A 19,399-nucleotide genomic window follows, 5' to 3' on the forward strand; every position below is an offset into this window, starting at 1 on the left:
GATCTCCATGCACTTGCATGGCACTACACTGTGCTGGGGCACTCAGACTGCTCTACGAGAGCCCAGCCCAGCTCTGGCAGTCAGGGATGAACCGAGCCACTGAGTTAACCTGGAGCGAACGTGCCCTCTCTACTGACCATACTCACACCACCCTCCCGAGCACATTCTCTACTACCTGAGCACCAAGCTTTCCTGTTCTGTGAAACCTCAGGCTCCCATGAAATATAGATGGTTAGCTGCACATGGTGAGACCTGCAGGTTTTTTAGTCACTTCCACAAGGAGGTTTACACCTCTATCACAATACAAAACTGGTACTTTACAAAAGCAAGGGAATAAGAAGTAGATTCATACGAAATCCTGCATTACTGAAAGACTGACATTATCCACACAGATAAGACAATTTTCTAGAGCAGCAGCATTTGGACTCCCTAGTGCATCAGGTTATTCAGAATTCCAGCTACGCTATGCTATTTACTGCATGTAAACATTCATCTGCATGTGCAAAGTAAATCCAAATTTTATCTCAGTGCCCCTTTAACAACCACAGAAGGCTCGGGAAAATCAGCAGTTTTCAGCTTCAATAAGATGACGACTAAGGGGAAATGTGACATATCCACAAAATAAAAGTAGAGGTGATAAATACAGAATGACTGTTTTGTATTTCCTACAGCACAAAAACAAGAGAATGACAGATGAAATCATCAGGCTGTGGGTCTACAAAACAAAGAACACCTCTTCCCTCCTTCATATACATGTGCTGTATACGTAATTCAACTGTGGAATTTGCTGCGATGGGATAATTTGGGGCCACAAAGTATAAATTGACTCAAAAAATAATTAGACAATTAAGAAGGGGGGGAAAAAAGGGATCTACTGAATGTTCTCAACATCAGATAATGTTTCCAGCTTTAAGTATTTTCTTGAGTGCAGTCAGTCAGAAACTGGGAAGGAGTACAGAGTAAAAAAAACTCAGTGTATTTTTTGCCCCATTCACAGAGCCTTTCTGCAAGCTAATGGATGATGGGGACAGACCCTTGATACGGCACAGTATAGTTATTTCTTTACTATTTTATACAAATCAGCAATCATGCAATACACAACAGAAGAGCTGAGATATTTAGCTTAGTTCTTACAATCTTACAACACAGCTGCTTACACTCTGAGGGGAGCCCCACATTTTTCCTGGATTACTGTCTTTATAATGTGGGGTAGCGTGAGAGAGTGAGTTACCCAGATGCATAGGCATAATTTGCTACAGCATCCCTCCCAAACTCTACAGATAATACTTTCCCAGCTGTCACATATGGACAGCTACATAGAGAGCTATTCAGCAGTTATAACTTGCATGGCAAAAATAATCTAACTTCAAAGCTGGACTAGGGTTATGGAAAAATTCCAACAAACCTCTATCTTTTACCAAAGTCTACCTCCAAAATACATCCTCCCAAGCAATCAGATCTTAACAGAGCTAAAACCATAAAGACTTCAGTAAGACTCATGCCTGAAATAACCTTCACAAAAAAAAATCTGGATCTAGAACATCATGTATACACTCATGACACTGTGACATTTCAACAATTCATTAAAAGCTTTCCAAAGCAGAAAAACTTGCAGTAACAACCTCTAAAAGGACAGTAACACCAAGTTATCTATCACAGTATTTTAGTCAAAATAAAACAAGTATCTCTACTTCATGCTTTTAATCCTCAAAGACATATACAACATAGAAGGTTAAGAAGAAATATTAAGTCCACCAGAACTGTAAATTTAAGTATGCTACTAGGACTCACTATTTTCACCTCTCTCATCTCACTCACATCTGTGAAAGAGTTACCAACGAGAGAAAGAGTACCAACGAGGTATTTCTCTCATCTTTCTACCTCAATTTTTTTTTTTTTTTTTAAAGTGCTTACTAACCTTTTCCTCACCTAACTGACAAACACTTAGAAATAAGAATTCTCTAGTTGGTCTCAGTTATTTTTAGTTTAGATTCTACTGTTTTCTTTTCACAATGTAAGTAACATTAATAGAAGTTTATTGCTTTTCTTATTCAATAAAATGGTCTCTTCCTTAAAAAAAAAAAACAAAACACCTCTCCTTTGGGGAAGTAATTGTAAAAAAATTATGTAATTTTGTCTTGTAAGCAAAGATCTATTTACGAATAAAGTACAACTGTTTCTACAAGGTGAAGGATAGGTATTTTCTAACTGTGTTCACTGAACACTGAAAGTTTTAACTTAGTAAAGCTGATGGGTAAAGTTCCGTTTTATAAGCAAAAGTTTTTTCCACCAAAAGACCATGAACACATTCTTCAAAGTTCTCCTCCTCCTACAAATAAAACATATGGCATGCAAAGTTTTTCCGGAGCTAAATGAATTGAGTCACATCACCACTTACTCCTCCTTTCTTTTCAGATTCTCTCTTGCTTCCTGTGCTTTGGCAAAAATAAACCATTGAAGCGTTGCTGGATCACAGACTGTCGGTATCATAAAGTGTCCAAATTCATGTAAGCTTGGTGCATACCTGTCACTAATGAAACACAATGGAAGTAAAAAAACAAGGTATCTTTTTTTTTTAATGTGTTTTCATGAATTACTTTCAGAATGAATTATTAAGATAAAAGAATATCAATTAATCACAATCAGAATAATTGGTAAAAAATTAATCAAGTTTGGTTCATGAGAAGAGAGAAGCATCATACATAAAGCTTTTTTAAAATTCCATTTCAAAAGCAACTGTCAACAATACTCAAAAAATATAAGCAGCAGCACCATCATACACAGCTGAGTATTGACCTGACAGCAAAAAACCTTTGATTTAATCCAGCACAATGCTGTAAGATAAAGACAGAACTTTGACTCTAACTTCAATGAAATAAGCACAATTTTCTTCAATCTGATTCCTTCTTAACCCAAAGGCATTTAAAACTTTTAGAAACAAAAAGACTTTGACATAAAGAAAATTTGAGATATTTGTTTTCTTCTTAGTAAGAGCAATAATCAGTGTAACAACAACAACAACGAGTAAAAGCTCCAAAAGGAAGAAAACTTTCCTGCAAATACCTACCTTTCCAGAATCATTTGCAAGCCTCGCAGACTGCGAGGATGAAAAGGTAGTCTACTGTCACATAATTTATTATAGAAAGAGTCCAGAGTCTCGTAGTACTCTTCTAGAGTCAACAGGGGTTGCAGTTCTTCAATATATATTACTTGTATGCCTCCCAGAAGTTGGCTTATCCGATCTTCCAAGAACAGCAGCCTTTTTTGAAGTTTATAATAATTTGGCAATCTCTCAAAAATCTGTGCACACAGACAAACATTTCCTATGTTACAAAGCATAAAACTTAACTTAAAGGAATGAAAAAAATAACATGAAGCTCTAAAAGAAGAGACTCTTAACAATGCAAGCATGGAAACCAAAGGAAAAAAATAATCAAAGAATAGTAAAAATCAGAAATAGAAAATATATACATTTTGGGGCAAGATATAATGGAATAAGCTTGTTAGTATTTTCAGTATTTATACTATAAAGGCACCAAAAGGCTGTAACAAGACTGATGGATGTCTTCTTTCTCTGTATATACAGAGATTAATAGTCCAAGATTAAAAAAAAATAATTATAGTCTGAGGTCTACATAAAAAGTTTATCACCACAGTTATAGTGGTAGAGAGCGCTACCACATACAGTCAAAAGTGTTTTTGCCACCCTAATCTATACCAATTCTCAAAAAAGAGAGCTGGAACTAGTTCTTTCCATGGGTTTGGATAATAAACTAGCTCGTCTTGAGTCTGAAGGGAGAGGAGAAAGGAGGAAGGTACCAGATCTCTAATTTACAAAACCTGTACCAGAAAAGATTAAGAAGTGACCAGACTTGTGAGTTGAGATGCAGGAGGTATGATATGGAGAAGCCTGGAACAAAGCAACAAGTGAAAGAGGAAAGTCTGTAGTAATAAGTCACTATTCACCATCTACCCAGTTATAACTAGAACACAGTTTTCCATACAAAAAAAATACTGCTGCTGGAACAAGTCAAATGATTTCAGAATAATCTCTTTAGAAAGCCAAAACAGCAGCAGAATCAGAAAAGCTTTTGCTACAATAAAATCTACTGGTTCAGCATTTCCATTTGTTACAGAGAAAAACCGCAAAAATCCTCTAAATACCGTGCCTCTGACCAAGCATTCTACAGACTGACTTGGACACTATTTTACTGCTTCCTTTTTCTAATAATTAGTAACAAAAGTACTAGCACTTAGGATTGCTCTCTAAAATGGGTTAGAATTGGACAAAAAAATTCTGCTCCCTAAAAACCAAGTGGCTAACCAATCTCATGAAAATTTTCACTGACTTTTTCTCTGTATCACTTAACATGATCTTCAGTGCATTTTGAAATGAAGTGCCCTTGATTTCAGGTTCAAATACATATCTCTCATCTGTCTTCCAAAGCAAATACCATCACCACAACCAACTCCACACATTGTCCCATCTGCACAATCCTTTGTGCATATGACTCCTTCAGAAAACCCCTTGGCAGAAGTTAGAAAGAGGAAGCATTTCTCTTGTCAAGGAAGAGAGTGGGTTTTTTAGTATTAATCAGAACAACACTTTTATTTCAATGACTATCAACACTCACAAATCTCAGAGTAGAAAGTTTTGCATTAAATTCTCATTTTTCAGTTCTTTGTAAATCACTCACATTAACAAATCATAGTTTGTTTTCTCCCTCAGTGAAACATATATAGGCAAAAATTCAAACCACCACCACAGAAAGATTTGGACTGTTAGATTTCGTGTATCTGGAGTATTCTGGTATTCCAGCCATATTCCCAACTATGAAATTCTACTGATTATCTCAGTTATAAAGAAATACTTTTTGATAGAATTATCAATAACATTTCAGTAACCAAGATTCAAGAAAATTTCCTTAAGTGACGTGCTGATATTGCTACATATTTTGTGGTTCTTTGCATATAATACTTCATCATTTGGCATGCCAGAAAGCTTGTTAACTCTGAACTTTACACAAGCAGCAGCAGAATCTGTCACTAAAGACAAATTTCCGCAACATCCACATTATCTGCCTAAAAGAACAAAGTGGAGTGACAGGGTTGGTTAGCAGCCATTGACCAAAATGACCACTTCACACTCCCTTTAAATCCTGTTTTAACAACAAATCTAAATAAAATTCCTAAATTCTTCATGGGAATGAGCTCTTCATGGAAAATTAAATATTCTGCTAGTGCTCATTGCATAGACTGGAACACTGCGTAACAAATTTGTTTTCTTTATATCTAACCAGGGGTAGGACTGATATCTTAGTGAAAGCAGCAGTAATGATCTAACAAAGATTGTTGTTAGTAACAGGATTAAATTTAGAATGCAATGTACAAAGTTGTGCTAAACATAGTAGCTATGTGTTTGCTTTAAATTACTCATCAGTTATCTGCACCAATTAATATTCTGGTTACAGTTTAAAAAAAGATGGCATGAAAAGAGGCATTATCATTTACTTTCAAATCTTCTTACTTTGGTCCAGTGATGGTGAACGTCCATGGTCCCCAGCATTATGTGGCCTGCTGCACTCATACCTGAACGGTCTGTGAATACCACCGTGCGCCCTAAAGATTGAACAAAGCTCTTTGCTAATTTGAGTTATTGCAATTATTCTCACAATTACTTAGGCTGAAATATGCTACTAAAATGTCACAAGCAAAACATTTCTACAGCACAAACATGCACGAGCAGGTGCTTTCATTATTCACAAGATTTGAAAGAGTGATTCTTGAAAACTCGAGTTCAGGATTTTTTTTTCATACAAACCTTACCTAGCATTTGCCTTCTCCTTGTTTAAACTTGATAGATTTTTAGCTAACTGGACCTTCTTCTTACAAAGATTACTTTTAAAATAAGAGAAAATCTCAGCAGACAGCATATTCAAAGAATCTGCACAAATCGTGTATACAATAGGAAATATATGCCTAAAGTATCTATCACAAAGATAAGCGTTGGTCAAAGAACTATTAGCACAGCCACTCAATACTACTTCCACAGAACTCCCTGCAATATACAAGCCGCGAGAAGGGCCTTCACATTAGGGTTTTTGTTTTTTTTTTTTAGGAAGAATAGACACAACATAAAAGGGTAATAGGCTTATTTTTGGGAGGACAAATGAATTTTTTTTTAATTTAAAGTGAAGTACAAAGATTCTCCAGAATTCTTTAGGGTAAAAGCAGACAATTATTTTTCAAAAGCTTCCACAAAAGTCTTCAGTGGGATGTATTAATGTATAAGACAAGGCTTAAATATAAGCTCCTGCTCTCAGAAATCAGTTTTCCAAAATCCTTAAGAAAGGGCTACACTGACTTTAAGGCATCTAGTGCATCCTTGTACCCCAAGGCAAGATCAATTGTATCTGTGTAATTACTGAAGATCTTTAATAATAGCCAATATACTTGTAGAAGATGGAGACTACAACAGGTTCACAAGACACACTTCTCTAGCACTTTAAATCCTTAGCATGCTAGGTAAAGAAATTAATTTGAAACCTGATACAGTTTAAAACTACTACTTACTGTCCTACCCACTCTGTCTTTTGACAAAGGATTAGCTGCTCAAAACTGAGTATCTGCAGACAGGCATAAAATGTGGAGTTACAATTAGAACAAACAGCTGTATGAGAAGAATGGTAGGTCAGGTTTACAGAATATTTTAGTTTTCCTGAGAAGATACAGTCTTCAAAACAGGTATTTTATGGAACATGCATGGTAGGAGAAGACAATATGATTTTAAAGGTATTCTAATAAGTACTCCTTATATTGGCTCTTTACAGAGCTCTTAGCATTTTTGTCTTGAATCTACCATGGCTAACAATCTATTCCTACCTCCACCCTTTCAGAGATTCAGTCTGCATTTTTTACTTTCACTGTTAGTATTAAGTGCAGTGCCTTCAACTCACTCAGTTTGCATTTATTAAGTAAAATAGAAGCTGACTGTAGCAAATATACGGTAAGGAAAGGTCACTTTAAAAAATACCCAGTAGCTTAAAATGTAAGTTCTCACCAGCTTTTCAGTAAGCCTGGCATTTTTTTTTTCAGTTTTCAAAAGCATTCATGAAAACCACTAGAACTCCCTTGTTACAGAAGACTCACGCTCATTTTTGAATCAATACTATATTAGGATATATGAAACAAGCAACAGAAATACCTTTAACATTCTTTAATACTTCAGGTCTCTGTCGGACTAAGCGACCTAGACTGTGTAGCTGGCTACAGCGGTGAGCAATACCCCAGCTTCTCTGCCACCTAAATAAAAATACAATTGAAAGCACTTCATTCTCAGCATTATTACAAAAAAACAACAAAAATAACTCAAACATCATCAAAATAAAAACAAAGGCCTACTGAAAAGCTGTCAGTGTCATATCCTATTTTAACACATAAAAGCCTAAATAAAATTCCACAGTCTCTGTTACAGTTAGAGCCAAAACAAAACAAAAAAAGAATAAACCAGATATCGGAAAAATAAATATAAAACCTGGTAGGCAGAACAGAACTTGCAAATCTCTCCCCCAGTAAGAAGGGGTTAGCAAGTAAATAGCAACAGACAACCCAGTATTTGGTTCAGTCATGTGGCAACGCAGTTTCTGTTTGTAACTGTGAAATGTTTGTCTAGAGGAATAAATACTGTATATAAGGACCTTTAATATACATAGTTTTGACATCTCTTCCACCACAGACAGTTCAAACTATTAATTAAATTTCAAAAAGCAGTGAAATTGCAAAGTTGTCCCACTGTGTTGAAAATTACATTCTTTTACAAACTTCTAGCTGATATAAAATTGTCTCATAATGGTAAAGTACCATTCCCTTATTGTACTGGTCTGGCTAGGATGGAGTTTATTTTCTTCATAGCACCCCTGTGTTTTGGATTTTTTAGTAAAAGTGCTGATAACACACCAATCCCTTGGATATTGTGCAGTGCTGGCAGAGTGTCTAGGTTTTCTCTTTTTCCCCCCACTCTGTCCCCATCAGCGAGTAGGCTCGCGTGGGCACAAAGCTGGGATGGGACACAGCCAAGACAGGTGACTCCAAGTGACCAAAGGGATAGTCCACACCATGTAACACTGTGCGCAGCAATTAATGCTCAGGGAAAGGATAAGAAAGGGGGGGACCTTCATGGTTGTGACACTTGTCTACCCAAGCAATCATAACACATGCTGAGGTGCTGCTTTCCAGAAGCAGCTGAACATCTGCCTGCCGACAGAGAGTAGTGAACAAATTACGCCTTTTCCTTGAACACACAGCTTTGCTTCACTTCACCTATTAAACTTCTACCTTGATCCACGAGTTTTCTTGCTTTTCTTGTTCTCTTCCTCCCATCTCGCTGGGGCTGTATGAGCAAGCAGCTGTGTGGGTGCTTAGCTGCTGGCTGGGGTCAACCCACATCATCTCATTTAGCAAAATCTAACAGGCAAAAAGCCATGCTGGGATGCAGAGGATGGGAATATGCCACAGCACTTATGAGGCAATTCAATCTATTATAATGCAAGTAATTCTAGTAACTATTTACTGTTACCTACCGGTATCACTCTGCTTTCAGTAGCACCAAACAAGCATATAAAAAGGTGGCTTACAGATCCTACATTCTCTTCAGTTGTCCTAAACTTATACAAGGAATAAAGCCAATGACCCTGTTGTTTAGCAAACCTCCAAACACTAGCGTTAGGCTGTAGGATCACAAGTAGCAGTTTCTTATTAAGATGCTTGCCAGATTCCTGACACATTCTTTTCTGAATTACGGTAACACAACTCTTGGAAGGTTAATTACACTTCATGGAACACAATAGTTTTGGTGTATTTTAAAAGCATGAACTGTAAGAAAATTAAATATAAGCCATGAATAAAACCAAACCTACGCATTTAATACTGAAGACTGTTTTCTGAAAAATATTCTGATGAATCAAAGTCACCAACTGTACTCGGCCCTTTCAAGCAAACAAATATCCTCCTTCTCTGGAGTGTGCGAAACAAGAGACTAGAAAGAACAACATTTTTATTAAGCCTTCACAGGATGTCAATGTGTACCATGTGCAAAGCTGCATTTCACTGCCCATCTACTTGCCTTTGTAGATATCAACTTGAATTTAAGAAAAGCAACTGTATCCAACCCAAACTAACGCATATGTACAGGTCCTACTTTAAATGCTTATGTATTTGCCTCAACTGGAGCCTACATTACTAGTTACAACTAATGTCTTTTTGAGCAGATTGTAACAGGGAACTTTTGTCCCAGTAGAATTATTCTGGAAAAATCTTACTCAGTGCAGTAACACTTTTACATATATGAAATAAAGCTGTTTTGGAATAAGCCTTTAAATTAGCTCATGCATAATATTATACAACACTTCCTTGCTTTGGCTGTCTTAATGCAAGTCCAACTGATCTAATTTATTACCTGATATCTGAGAGCTGGAGTTGATGAGAGAGTTCAAATTTTAAACGTTCTAGCTCTTTTCTAAGTGGCAAACTCTTTTTCAGCTTTTTTACTGCACTTGCTTCATTATCATCTAGCCAGGATCTGAAAGAGGAGGAAAAAAACCCAACAGTAGAGGCATGCTATATGATCTTTCATGCAAACAGTACAACTAACTGAATTCTTACTGTTAACATTAATGTTCTATTTCAAGTTACCAGGTAAAGGGATTTTTTAAAGGTAGAGGACAGAAAATGAAATTGCTAAATGCTTCACCTTAAGATATCTAAAATGGAAAACCTGGCACTTAATGTCTTCAGGGGGACTGGCGAATCAAATTGAAACAAAAGACACTGACAGCGTTAAAACCGTAAGACTCTGAAAGGTATGAAAGGTGTGGAGGAGCAGATTAATGAGATTTAGGGGGGCAGCTTCAGAATTTAGTGCTTAAATGGAAGAAATTCCCACATGTGTCTGTAAAAAAAAAACCCCAACCAAAGTGATCATAATAGACTATCAAATAAGGGAGGTGGTACTAAAGGGCCAAGTTAGGTAACTCCTACAGAGCTGGGATGAACATAGATTAAACAGGTCAAAGTTTTACAGTTCTTCTGTCAGTAATCACCACCAGGCAAACATGACTCATGGAGTACATCTAAAACTTCCAATAAATAGATCATTCTATTTCTAGGAAAAAGCTACTCTAAGAGATTGAGCCTTTGTTCATAGCATAAACTTATTTTTATGTTCTTATTTTTACAAACAAATACTTCCATTCTCATACTGTATTCTAAGTGAAAAAAATTCAAGCTCAGAAGCAAAAGAGAGGCCAAATGCCAAATAGCTAGGTATTAAAACTAGACTGTTAATATGTAACTGTTCATGGCATTTCTTGTAAACATGTGAAAATAAGTAAAAATACTCTCTAGTATGTTAAACCTCCGTTAAGTGTTTTACAGAAGCATATATTATAGGAGATTTTATCTGCAAGGTGCTAGGCAAGACAATGGGATTCTTTGCACTGAAGATACCATCATCACAGTTCCCCATTTATTTCAAATGGCACCTAAGTGTCATAGTTATCTAAAGTTTTTAAAGTCCATATTTTTCACCCTTTCCCCAAATAAGCACATACAGAGTTTATAAACAACCAACTTCTAATACACAACACACTGCATTTAATAAAAAGTGCAGTATTTGTAATTGCGTCAATTTAAATATTAAGGTTGGTATGCTGAAGAACAAATCAGAGGCACAAAAGGTATCTGGCAAATTAAAACATTCTAACCCTAGTTTTCATGTATTCTCTCTCCCCACCTCCAACAGAGCGTGATAATGAAATACTAACAACAAAGTCAACAGCTTCATAGTTTTGTGTTACAGAAGTCCTGTAAGATATAAAGAGCTATTTGGAACAAGTGGAACCTCTGCCTCCATCTGAATTGCCACCAATATTCCACAAAACTGAAAAACTAGATCAACCAAAACTAGATTGACCAAACATGAATGCTGGGCAAAGAGACAAGAATGCCTTGACTTAGCTGGCATTACTGTTATCCCAGGAGCTCATTTGAACTCTCTTTAATTATAAAAAACATGACAGAATTACATGCTGGACAAAAAAGTTTTGTATTGTTCAGCATGTTTATTGACTGCCTTTAAAAAAAAAAAAACAGCATTAGAATAAGACCAATTTAGGTTACAAAACATCAGTTAAATAAAAGCCTTACATACATTAAAGTTGTTTCCACTCTCTGGGCTTGTTCTAGTTCCTCCTCAGGATCCTTGAATCCAGTAAATGAATAATAAGTCTTATCCCATTTGATAGGTCTGTTCAGTGTGCTTTTCGCTTCCTTGTGGGGCTGAGTGTTCACATTCAAACTTTGAACGTGCTCCGTAGATAAACTGCAGGAGTTGAGAATATCTAATACTGTGCTCAGGAGATCCCTAGTACGTAATGTAAAACTGACTGCTCGAAATCCTATAAAATACAAGTCCCACAAAATTAGTATTATTTCATTAAAATTATTTTAAATGCATTCACATTTCTCTTACAAGAACTCAGACAAGGTGTAGATAGTTGGAAATTATTATGATATTGTTATTTCAATACTCACTGCAAAATTCATGTACAGTTTAACCTTTAAAACCGTTATGTGTCCAAAAATATAAATAAAGCTTAACTATCTGAATCATTGGACAAGTTGGAAACCTAGCCACAGATGCAGCGTAACCCAAAAAAGGATGCTTTTGCTTTAGCAGTGGAAGGTTTGTCCAGCAGCTCTACACAATTCACACTATTACTGATCATCACTTTGCATATAATTTAATGTAGAAATGCAGTACGACAACAGCTCTTCACAAGCTATGAACAGAAGCTTTAGAACAAACCATCACACTTGCACGCTGGCTAAAACTAAGTCCAGTCATTTAGCTACTGGGCCTAACTACCCCATTAGAAAGCAAGCAAGTATTAAACTCAAGAGCAAAACACTGCTGCCAGTTAAACTGGGATGTAGACTGGACATAATGCTACTATTTTGTTTTCTAGCACTAGGGTCTCTCATAATTTGCTCAAGTGTTTTGACTAGCAGGATACAGAAAAAATTCACCTGTTAGATACGGCATATTGGTACATCAGAGACAAATATGTAGAATAAAATTAATCAAAACCAATATCCTCAACTCGGCAATATTTTCTGTAGTCTCAAGGCTAAGAGACAATGTGGTAAATTAAAGCATCAGGTATTATACAACTTCTGCTTACAGAATAAGTTCTTACTGATCCTACAAGCACCATGATATTGTGTATTGTACATTATCTGCAATGAAAACGAGGACCCAACTGTTGTTCCAGTTAAACACGACAGTGGTATTAAAAGCAGAAAAACTAGCACCTACATCAACCTATGTTTTTCACTTCCTAATACTGTAACTTGACCTCAACTTTGTATTTCTCATTCTTTCAATGCTTTTTAAAGCCTAAGATGTTTAATTACTTGGGATGGTCTTAGCTGTCTGATCTAATACATCTTTTCATGGTTTGACAGGATTTTATCCAGTTGAAAAGTCATGATGACTGCACAGGGCTAAATCTGACAAATTTTAAACACAGGAAGATACATTCTGCACGACATCAAAGCACCTGAAGCACTGAAGGATTCTTGAACATTAGAAGAGTTTGGTTCTCTTTCTCTTACATAAAAAGTAAGCTGAGTTGGCTTAAAGGAGCGAAATCCTGGCTTCTGAAGATTCTCCAAGTAGCCATTTAACCTCTTCAGAGAGTTTTCATTTACTTCCTATTTAAAAAAAAGAAAACCACATCACAAATTACGAATTTGGCTGGTTTTCATCTAAACCTTTTTAATCTTACATGCAGAATTAGTTTTTATAAACTGCCAGCTGCTCTTAACAAGTAATGATATAGTTCATATTTGTAGCATAAATAATTATCTTGCATGAATAAATTGAACAATGGACATACTTTTACATTCTTGTACATTCCAAAACACCACTTTTAAGGCTTTCAAGCTTAAAGAAATCCATTGATTCAAATATAATTCACAGCATTTTGAAGTCATAAAGCAAGTAATATGTATTATAAATTAGACTGAAAGGATTCAGTATTTTCTTTATAACAATTAAAGAGAAAATATGACTAATAAATAACGGATGTTGAAGGGATCTTTGTTAAAAAATAAAGTGCATCTTTTTGTTCTCTGGTAACAACCATATTTTAATTCTAAAACTACTTTCGTTTCTTTGACAGCAGGAAAACCAGAAAGCTTCCATCCTTAATGTATGACACATTTAAAAAGAAAGTATGCTAAAAGATTTTTACCCTCTCTTTAGGATGCTGGCCAAAGAAATCTGGATGTACAGCAAAATAGAAAGGTCTGAGAGCATTGATGGCATCAGCTCCTGACAAAGTTCTTGACTGAAGGATGCATTGTAGCAATATCTTCTCCAGACATAATCTAATGAAGTAATAAAATGTTTATGTATGATGCAACCAATCAAGTGACAAACTGATATAAATTACATTAGAGTGTGACAGAATGGAGTAAACATTCACAGTTGCAAGTATAATAATTTAAAACTGGTATTAGAAGTCTGAGTGCTTAATTTTTCCCCCTGGGACTCACATAGCTGTATTTATATGGAGTAAATCCAACAGGTTCGAGAGATGGTAGCTGCTAATGGAGGATTAAAGACATGTAAATAAGTACAGTAACTTTTTCCTCTACTTTCTCAAAGCAGGCTCAAATAAAAAATCCCCAGTCAAGTAGTTTAAATGGTAACGACTACCTTTAGTGGGTTTTTTTCGGGTAGATATCGCTGAAGCTGCTCTTAAAAGCCAACCCTTACATACTTTTGAACCTCCAAATTAAAGAGCCAAATCCTATATTTTTCAAGCAGTGCCAAGAGTATTCTATTTTACCCAGGAATAATGTATTGGGTTTGCAGGGCAAGGTTTTGGTAGCTGAGGGGGCTGCAGAGATGGCTTCTGTGAGAAGCTGCTCAAAGCTTCCCCTATGTCTGATAGAGCCAATGCCAGACAGCTCCAAGACAGATCTGCCACTGGCCAAGGTCGAGCCCATCAGCAACGGTGGAAGCGCCTCTGGGATTACAGAGTCAAGAAGGTGAAAATGTTGCTGCTCAGCAGCATCTGGAAGAGATGAGCGAGAATGAGAGAAACAACCCTGCAGACTAGGCCAGTGAAGAAGGAGGGAGGAGGTGGTCCAGGCACAGGAGCAGAGATTCTCCTGCAGCCTGTGCTGAAGACCATGGTGAGGCCTGCTGTCCCCCTGCAGCCCATGGAGCTCCACAGTGGAGCAGATCTCCACCTGCAGCCCGGGGAGGACCCCATGCCAGAGCAGGTGGATGTGCCCAAAGGAGGCTGTGACCCCATGGGAAGCTCACGCTGGAGCAGGCTCCTGGCAAGACCTGTGGCCCCGTGGAGAGAAGAGCCCACGCTGGAGCAGGTTTGCTGTCAGGACTTGTGACCCCGCAGGGTACCCACACTGGTTCATGAAGAACTGTAGCCTGTGGGAACGACTCACACTGGCAAGTACATGGAGGACTGTCTCCCGTGGGAGGGACTCCATGATGGAGCAGGGGAAGAGTATGAGGAGTCCTGCTCCTGAGGAAGAAGGAGCGGCAGAGACAACATGTGATGAACTAACTGCAACCCCTATTCCCCGTCCCTCTGTGCTGCTGGGGAAGAGGTAGAGAATTCATAAAGTTGAGCCCAGAAAGAAGGGAGGGGTAGGGGGAAAGTGTTTTAAGATTTGTTTTTGTTTTCTCATTACCCTACTCTGATTTGATTGGCAATAAATTAATTTTTCCCCAAGTCAAGTCTGTTTTGCTTGTGATGGTAATTGTTAAGTGTTCTCTCCCTGTCTTTATCTCAACCCATGAGCCTTTCATTATATTTTCTCTCCCTCATCCAGTCAAGGAGGTGGTGACAGAGCAGCTTTGGTGGACACCTGGCATCCAGCCAGGGTCAACCTACCACAAATAATAATCACAATTCAATCAAAATAAGTTCTGCATTAGTTTCTGAAGTCCACGTACTTGTGTCCATTTAAAAAAAAAATTAATCTCCTTTCCCAGACATACTCTTATAGAAGACATAATCATGTAAAATGACAGTACTTTTTTGTGCTTCGATCTTCACTGAAAGAGAAGAAAACAAGGACGAGAAGGAATTTCAGTGATAGGAAAAGAAGATTGTTTCACCTAAGATCAGATGGAAAAGTTAAGTTGAAGTTCTGCAAAGTTCAGAAAGTACAAAAGATTGAATACTTCCAATTATGCATAAATTAAACAACAGTTCTGTAAAGAGCACACTTGTGTAACAGAAGACTGAAATGGAAGGAAAAACAAGTTCTGAATTAAAGACCACCAAAGCTTCCAGCCATAGCTCAAAGCTGGTATTCAGGTTAGCAAACCAATTACCAACAGACAGTATATATACAAGTGGCAAGACAATGTGAATTGTTAAGTATTTAATAATGGATTTCTCCTTTAGCAGATTTCACAGGCTAACTCTGTGATTAATGCTCATTTTAGCTTGCAACTCAGAAGGGCAGGGATTCTGCTCTGTTAATAGGGCAATACAATGCTGTTTCACTCCTCACAGTATCAGTCATTAAAACCGCAAGTCTCAAGTAGGAAAATATAGGGGAGATTGGAGGCAAAGCTGCTTCTAATTCACATAAAACTAATAACTTTATTAATAAATAGTAAGCAAGACTGCTTTACAAAGAGCTATTTGTTCAGCATCCTAGACCCAGAAACATGTGGGACTATTTCCTAACTGCCTTCATTGATTTGAAAAAATAAAAAAAAAATCCCAAAGTCTGTGCTCAGACAATAAGCCGTATTTTTCATGTTGTCAAATGGTAGAGTAAACGTAACAGTTGAGTTGTCAAGCAGATGCAATGACCCTTACTTTACTTTTTTTCTGTAGACCTTTCCAATTAGAAACATGAAAGCAGTACAAGCTAATGTTTTCTGCCAAAAAAAGTGGGCAAGTGGGCAAGTATTTAATTAGTAGGTCTTAAAAGTCAGCTTGATGAAAAGAGGAGACATTTTTGCAGAAAGGTGGAATAGAAAATCTGTAATGTAACACTGCTGAAATTTCAAACTGTTCTGACTAAAAACAATATTCATGAGTGTGGATTAAATGGGAGATTAAAAAAAAAAAGACAAAAGGTAATACTGGCACTACCTCCTTGCTGGCTGCATCTGAGAATGAGTCTAAGACTAGTCATCACTATAGCCCATGCTCATACTCAAAATAGCAGGAGATGAAGTACCATAGCAATATCATGTTTTTATGGAGAGCAAAAGCTCTAAATGACAAGAACATGCCAGAGTTGCTCAGTGACGCAGGAAAAAACCCTCTACCTGACCTGGCAAGAAAGGAAACAAAGCACACCAGATAAAAGTCCACTTGGTCATATGCTTTACCATTTTGTATTCGAAAACACCGAAATAGCCTTCTTGATGAGGAAAAAAATAGCAGAATTTTTTCTTTTTGGTGGCAAGTGCACAAAAAGCAGTAAAATGGGGGGGAGGAATCTTTCCAACAAAGGAAAAAAACCCCAAGCAGTAAACTAACCAGCTATCTGATAGTAGTTTTGATTAACAGCCATGCAAGAAACCCACATCCTTCCAGACCCAGCTACTAGGAGGAAACAAGGAGCTCAGTTCTCTCTTATTCGTACCTTTATTTGTACACCATTTCCCACATCCACTCTCAAGCTACGTTGCATGCCATTTCCAGTAGTTAGGAAAAAAGGTCCAACGTACCTGGAAACTATTAATCATACTTCCAAGTTTATTAATCATAAGCTTCCATCTAGTCTTCTACAAGAAAAATAGCCAAGTACAGTTAACTTCATTTCCCTTGTTTTCTATCTAAACAACACTGTCATGCTAATAGGAAGGCTCAGGATTCCAGCCAAAAGTCTATTTTGAACTTGCTTAAAAGAGAAACGCTAAAAGGCCAAAATTAGTCTGTGCGACAGAAGGAAGAATTAATTCACCGAAGGTGAAAGACAGAACTCTGAGGCATCCTTCAAGTGAAGTGACAAAATAAATGTATTAAAATGAATTTAGAGAGAGAAAATGCAAGAAAGATGCTTATGGCTTCGCTCTCAAAGGAGCAAGGATTGTTCCAAGAACTTCATTCAGATTTGAAGAGCAGCGAAAAGCTTCATGTTAAAATCAAGGTCACAACCACTTTGAGGACAGCCGTCTCTACTTCATGAAAGATATGAAACACAATCTCCACTAGAACACATTATGCAATCGTACTCTAGGGCAGATTTAATTTATTGATTAAGTAATTCCCTCTAGCTTTCTTTTTACTTTTTCTTCACAACTCTCTGAAGTTTCAACTTTCTGCCTTATAGCTTTGGCACTGAAAAGCTTTGTTAAATTAAGCTCATTATTACAGATATATTCACTCATTTTGAAACACTGAGCTTTAATAACTCAATAATGCAGTAATATATGGGATATCATACTCAGATTTGACTACCACTTTCTCATAATTAAGCTGTTTTAAAACCCTTGTTTTGTTGAGAGCCTTTTTAATATCTCACTTGAGGACAAGCATATGGCTTTTGGGGATTTTCAGCTGTGGATGCTCTGTTGAAAATTTCAAGCTGTAAAGATGAAAAAGCCAAAGAAATAAGCAATAAATAAAAATACCAAACTAGTTTTACATATATGTAAGTCATAGGCAAACAAACACATGCTAAAGGTAAATTAGGTCAGCAACATGCCATACCTTCTCACGGCTCTCAAGCAGCAAAACATTTCAGCAACTCAATGGTCAAGCTAACTTTCAGCCATCCACTAACTCACTTAAAAGAAAAAGAAAAAAAATTCTGTTTATTGATGGACATGAGTGTTCCCCTGTTACTTATCAGTGCATTCTCCAAATCCTAGGTGATAACTTTTAATAGTAATTACAAAATTGAGAAATCACACATAAACCCTAAAATTTTGCGTAAGAGCGTTTTCAGTTACCTCTACAAATAGAAAGTTTTACGAACATTAAGAGTTGTTACCATATTTTGATTTGAAGATGAGTATTCAAAGATGTTCCAGTTAGGAAAAAAACCCTAACAACTTAATTTATTGAAAATGTTTCTCACTCTTCCTGATGTTCAGTTTTTGTCTTAAGTATAGAAACAAAAAACATAGAAGCTTTCTTTAAGCACTAACACATACCACCTCGTGGAATTCCAGGTAAATTTTTACTCTGCTAAGTCCAAAACTTTCAAACAAATGATAATACTTGAAAATTTATATGTCAGCTATTTCATGGGGCACAAAGGGAAACATACTGTCACACAACAATGCCCTGGAAATCTTTATCAAAAGTTTGCTTGCATTCATAAAAATGAGTCAGCAATTTTTACCAGTAACTTCTGCACTATGCAACTGTAACCGAGCGTCTTCCAACAGGAGATAAACCACTTAGTATGTCAGAGATCACGCATATACCTCATTATTAGGGATTATGAGGGAAGCTCCCTATTGGCAATGTTTTCTCATTCGTTTTCATGCACTTTTTAAAAAATATACTTTTCTTTGCACTTTTCAAAACAACACGTTCCCGCTAAGTATGCCATTTTAAAGCATACTGGGATGATCAGTTATCAGAGAAATACCATCCCTGCTCCCATACAGCGCAATAGTTCCTATGACTATTTTGCAAAACACTTTTAGAATTGCATCTTACTGATGCAATTATACTTAACCAAGAATATAAATTGTGACAAATATTTTTAGAGGTGAATAGGGTGAGACAAAAATATGCTGAGCTAAAATATCCCCAAAACACTCTATAATATTTGCCTTCTGATTTTCAACTAGGTGGGCAAGACAATCATAATTTCGTTTTCAGTGTCCCTAACAACAGTCCTAATCATAAACTAATTTGAATACTTTAACAAGCTCTCCAGTAATAAACAAGTTCCCCCTCTCTGCAATTTCAGCTTCAGGGATTTGGACAGAGGATGGAAAAAACCAAGAATCTCACTAATCCGTGGAGACACTTTATATAACCAGACAAAAGCATCATTGTTTCTTGCTTTAAGTGCTCTATTAACTGCTTAGAAATTGTTACATCGCTTGGAAAAGAAAACCTCCTGGTTTTCAGTAAGTTCCACCTGCACCCCACCTCAATGATAGCTCACTAACACGTTGCAGTCATTTTGCAAAAGCCTTTGGAAACACGACATTGCATGCTACTACCTCACCACTCAAACCGAGATTACCTACTTCAGCTGTTTACCTGCGCTTGACCCTCAAGGCAGTGTGGAGAAAACACTATGAAAATAAGCGAGATGACGGTGAAAACAAGCTTTGGTGAAACCCACTGACACACTGCTTGAAAGAACA

At 36.9% G+C, this 19,399-nt stretch overlaps 1 protein-coding gene across 1 annotated transcript in view; it reads right to left on the reverse strand.

The window, feature by feature from the left end:
• The window catches only part of TCAIM (T cell activation inhibitor, mitochondrial), a 19,366-nt gene extending 1,482 nt beyond the window's left edge, over window positions 1-17,884 (reverse strand). The window contains exons 1-9 of the mRNA XM_010292113.1: window positions 17,778-17,884; window positions 13,314-13,449; window positions 12,618-12,771; window positions 11,207-11,453; window positions 9,455-9,577; window positions 7,205-7,302; window positions 5,528-5,619; window positions 3,068-3,300; window positions 2,399-2,530 (exon numbers count right to left, since the gene is read on the reverse strand). Coding sequence (XP_010290415.1) covers window positions 2,399-2,530; window positions 3,068-3,300; window positions 5,528-5,619; window positions 7,205-7,302; window positions 9,455-9,577; window positions 11,207-11,453; window positions 12,618-12,771; window positions 13,314-13,449; window positions 17,778-17,806 — 1,244 coding nt within the window. The 5' untranslated portion in view covers window positions 17,807-17,884. The remainder of the gene's footprint in view (window positions 1-2,398; window positions 2,531-3,067; window positions 3,301-5,527; window positions 5,620-7,204; window positions 7,303-9,454; window positions 9,578-11,206; window positions 11,454-12,617; window positions 12,772-13,313; window positions 13,450-17,777) is intronic.
• Between the last annotated feature and the right edge of the window lie 1,515 nt (window positions 17,885-19,399).

Source organism: Phaethon lepturus, unplaced genomic scaffold, assembly GCF_000687285.1.
Source record: "Phaethon lepturus isolate BGI_N335 unplaced genomic scaffold, ASM68728v1 scaffold3678, whole genome shotgun sequence".
Classification (NCBI taxonomy): domain Eukaryota; kingdom Metazoa; phylum Chordata; class Aves; order Phaethontiformes; family Phaethontidae; genus Phaethon; species Phaethon lepturus.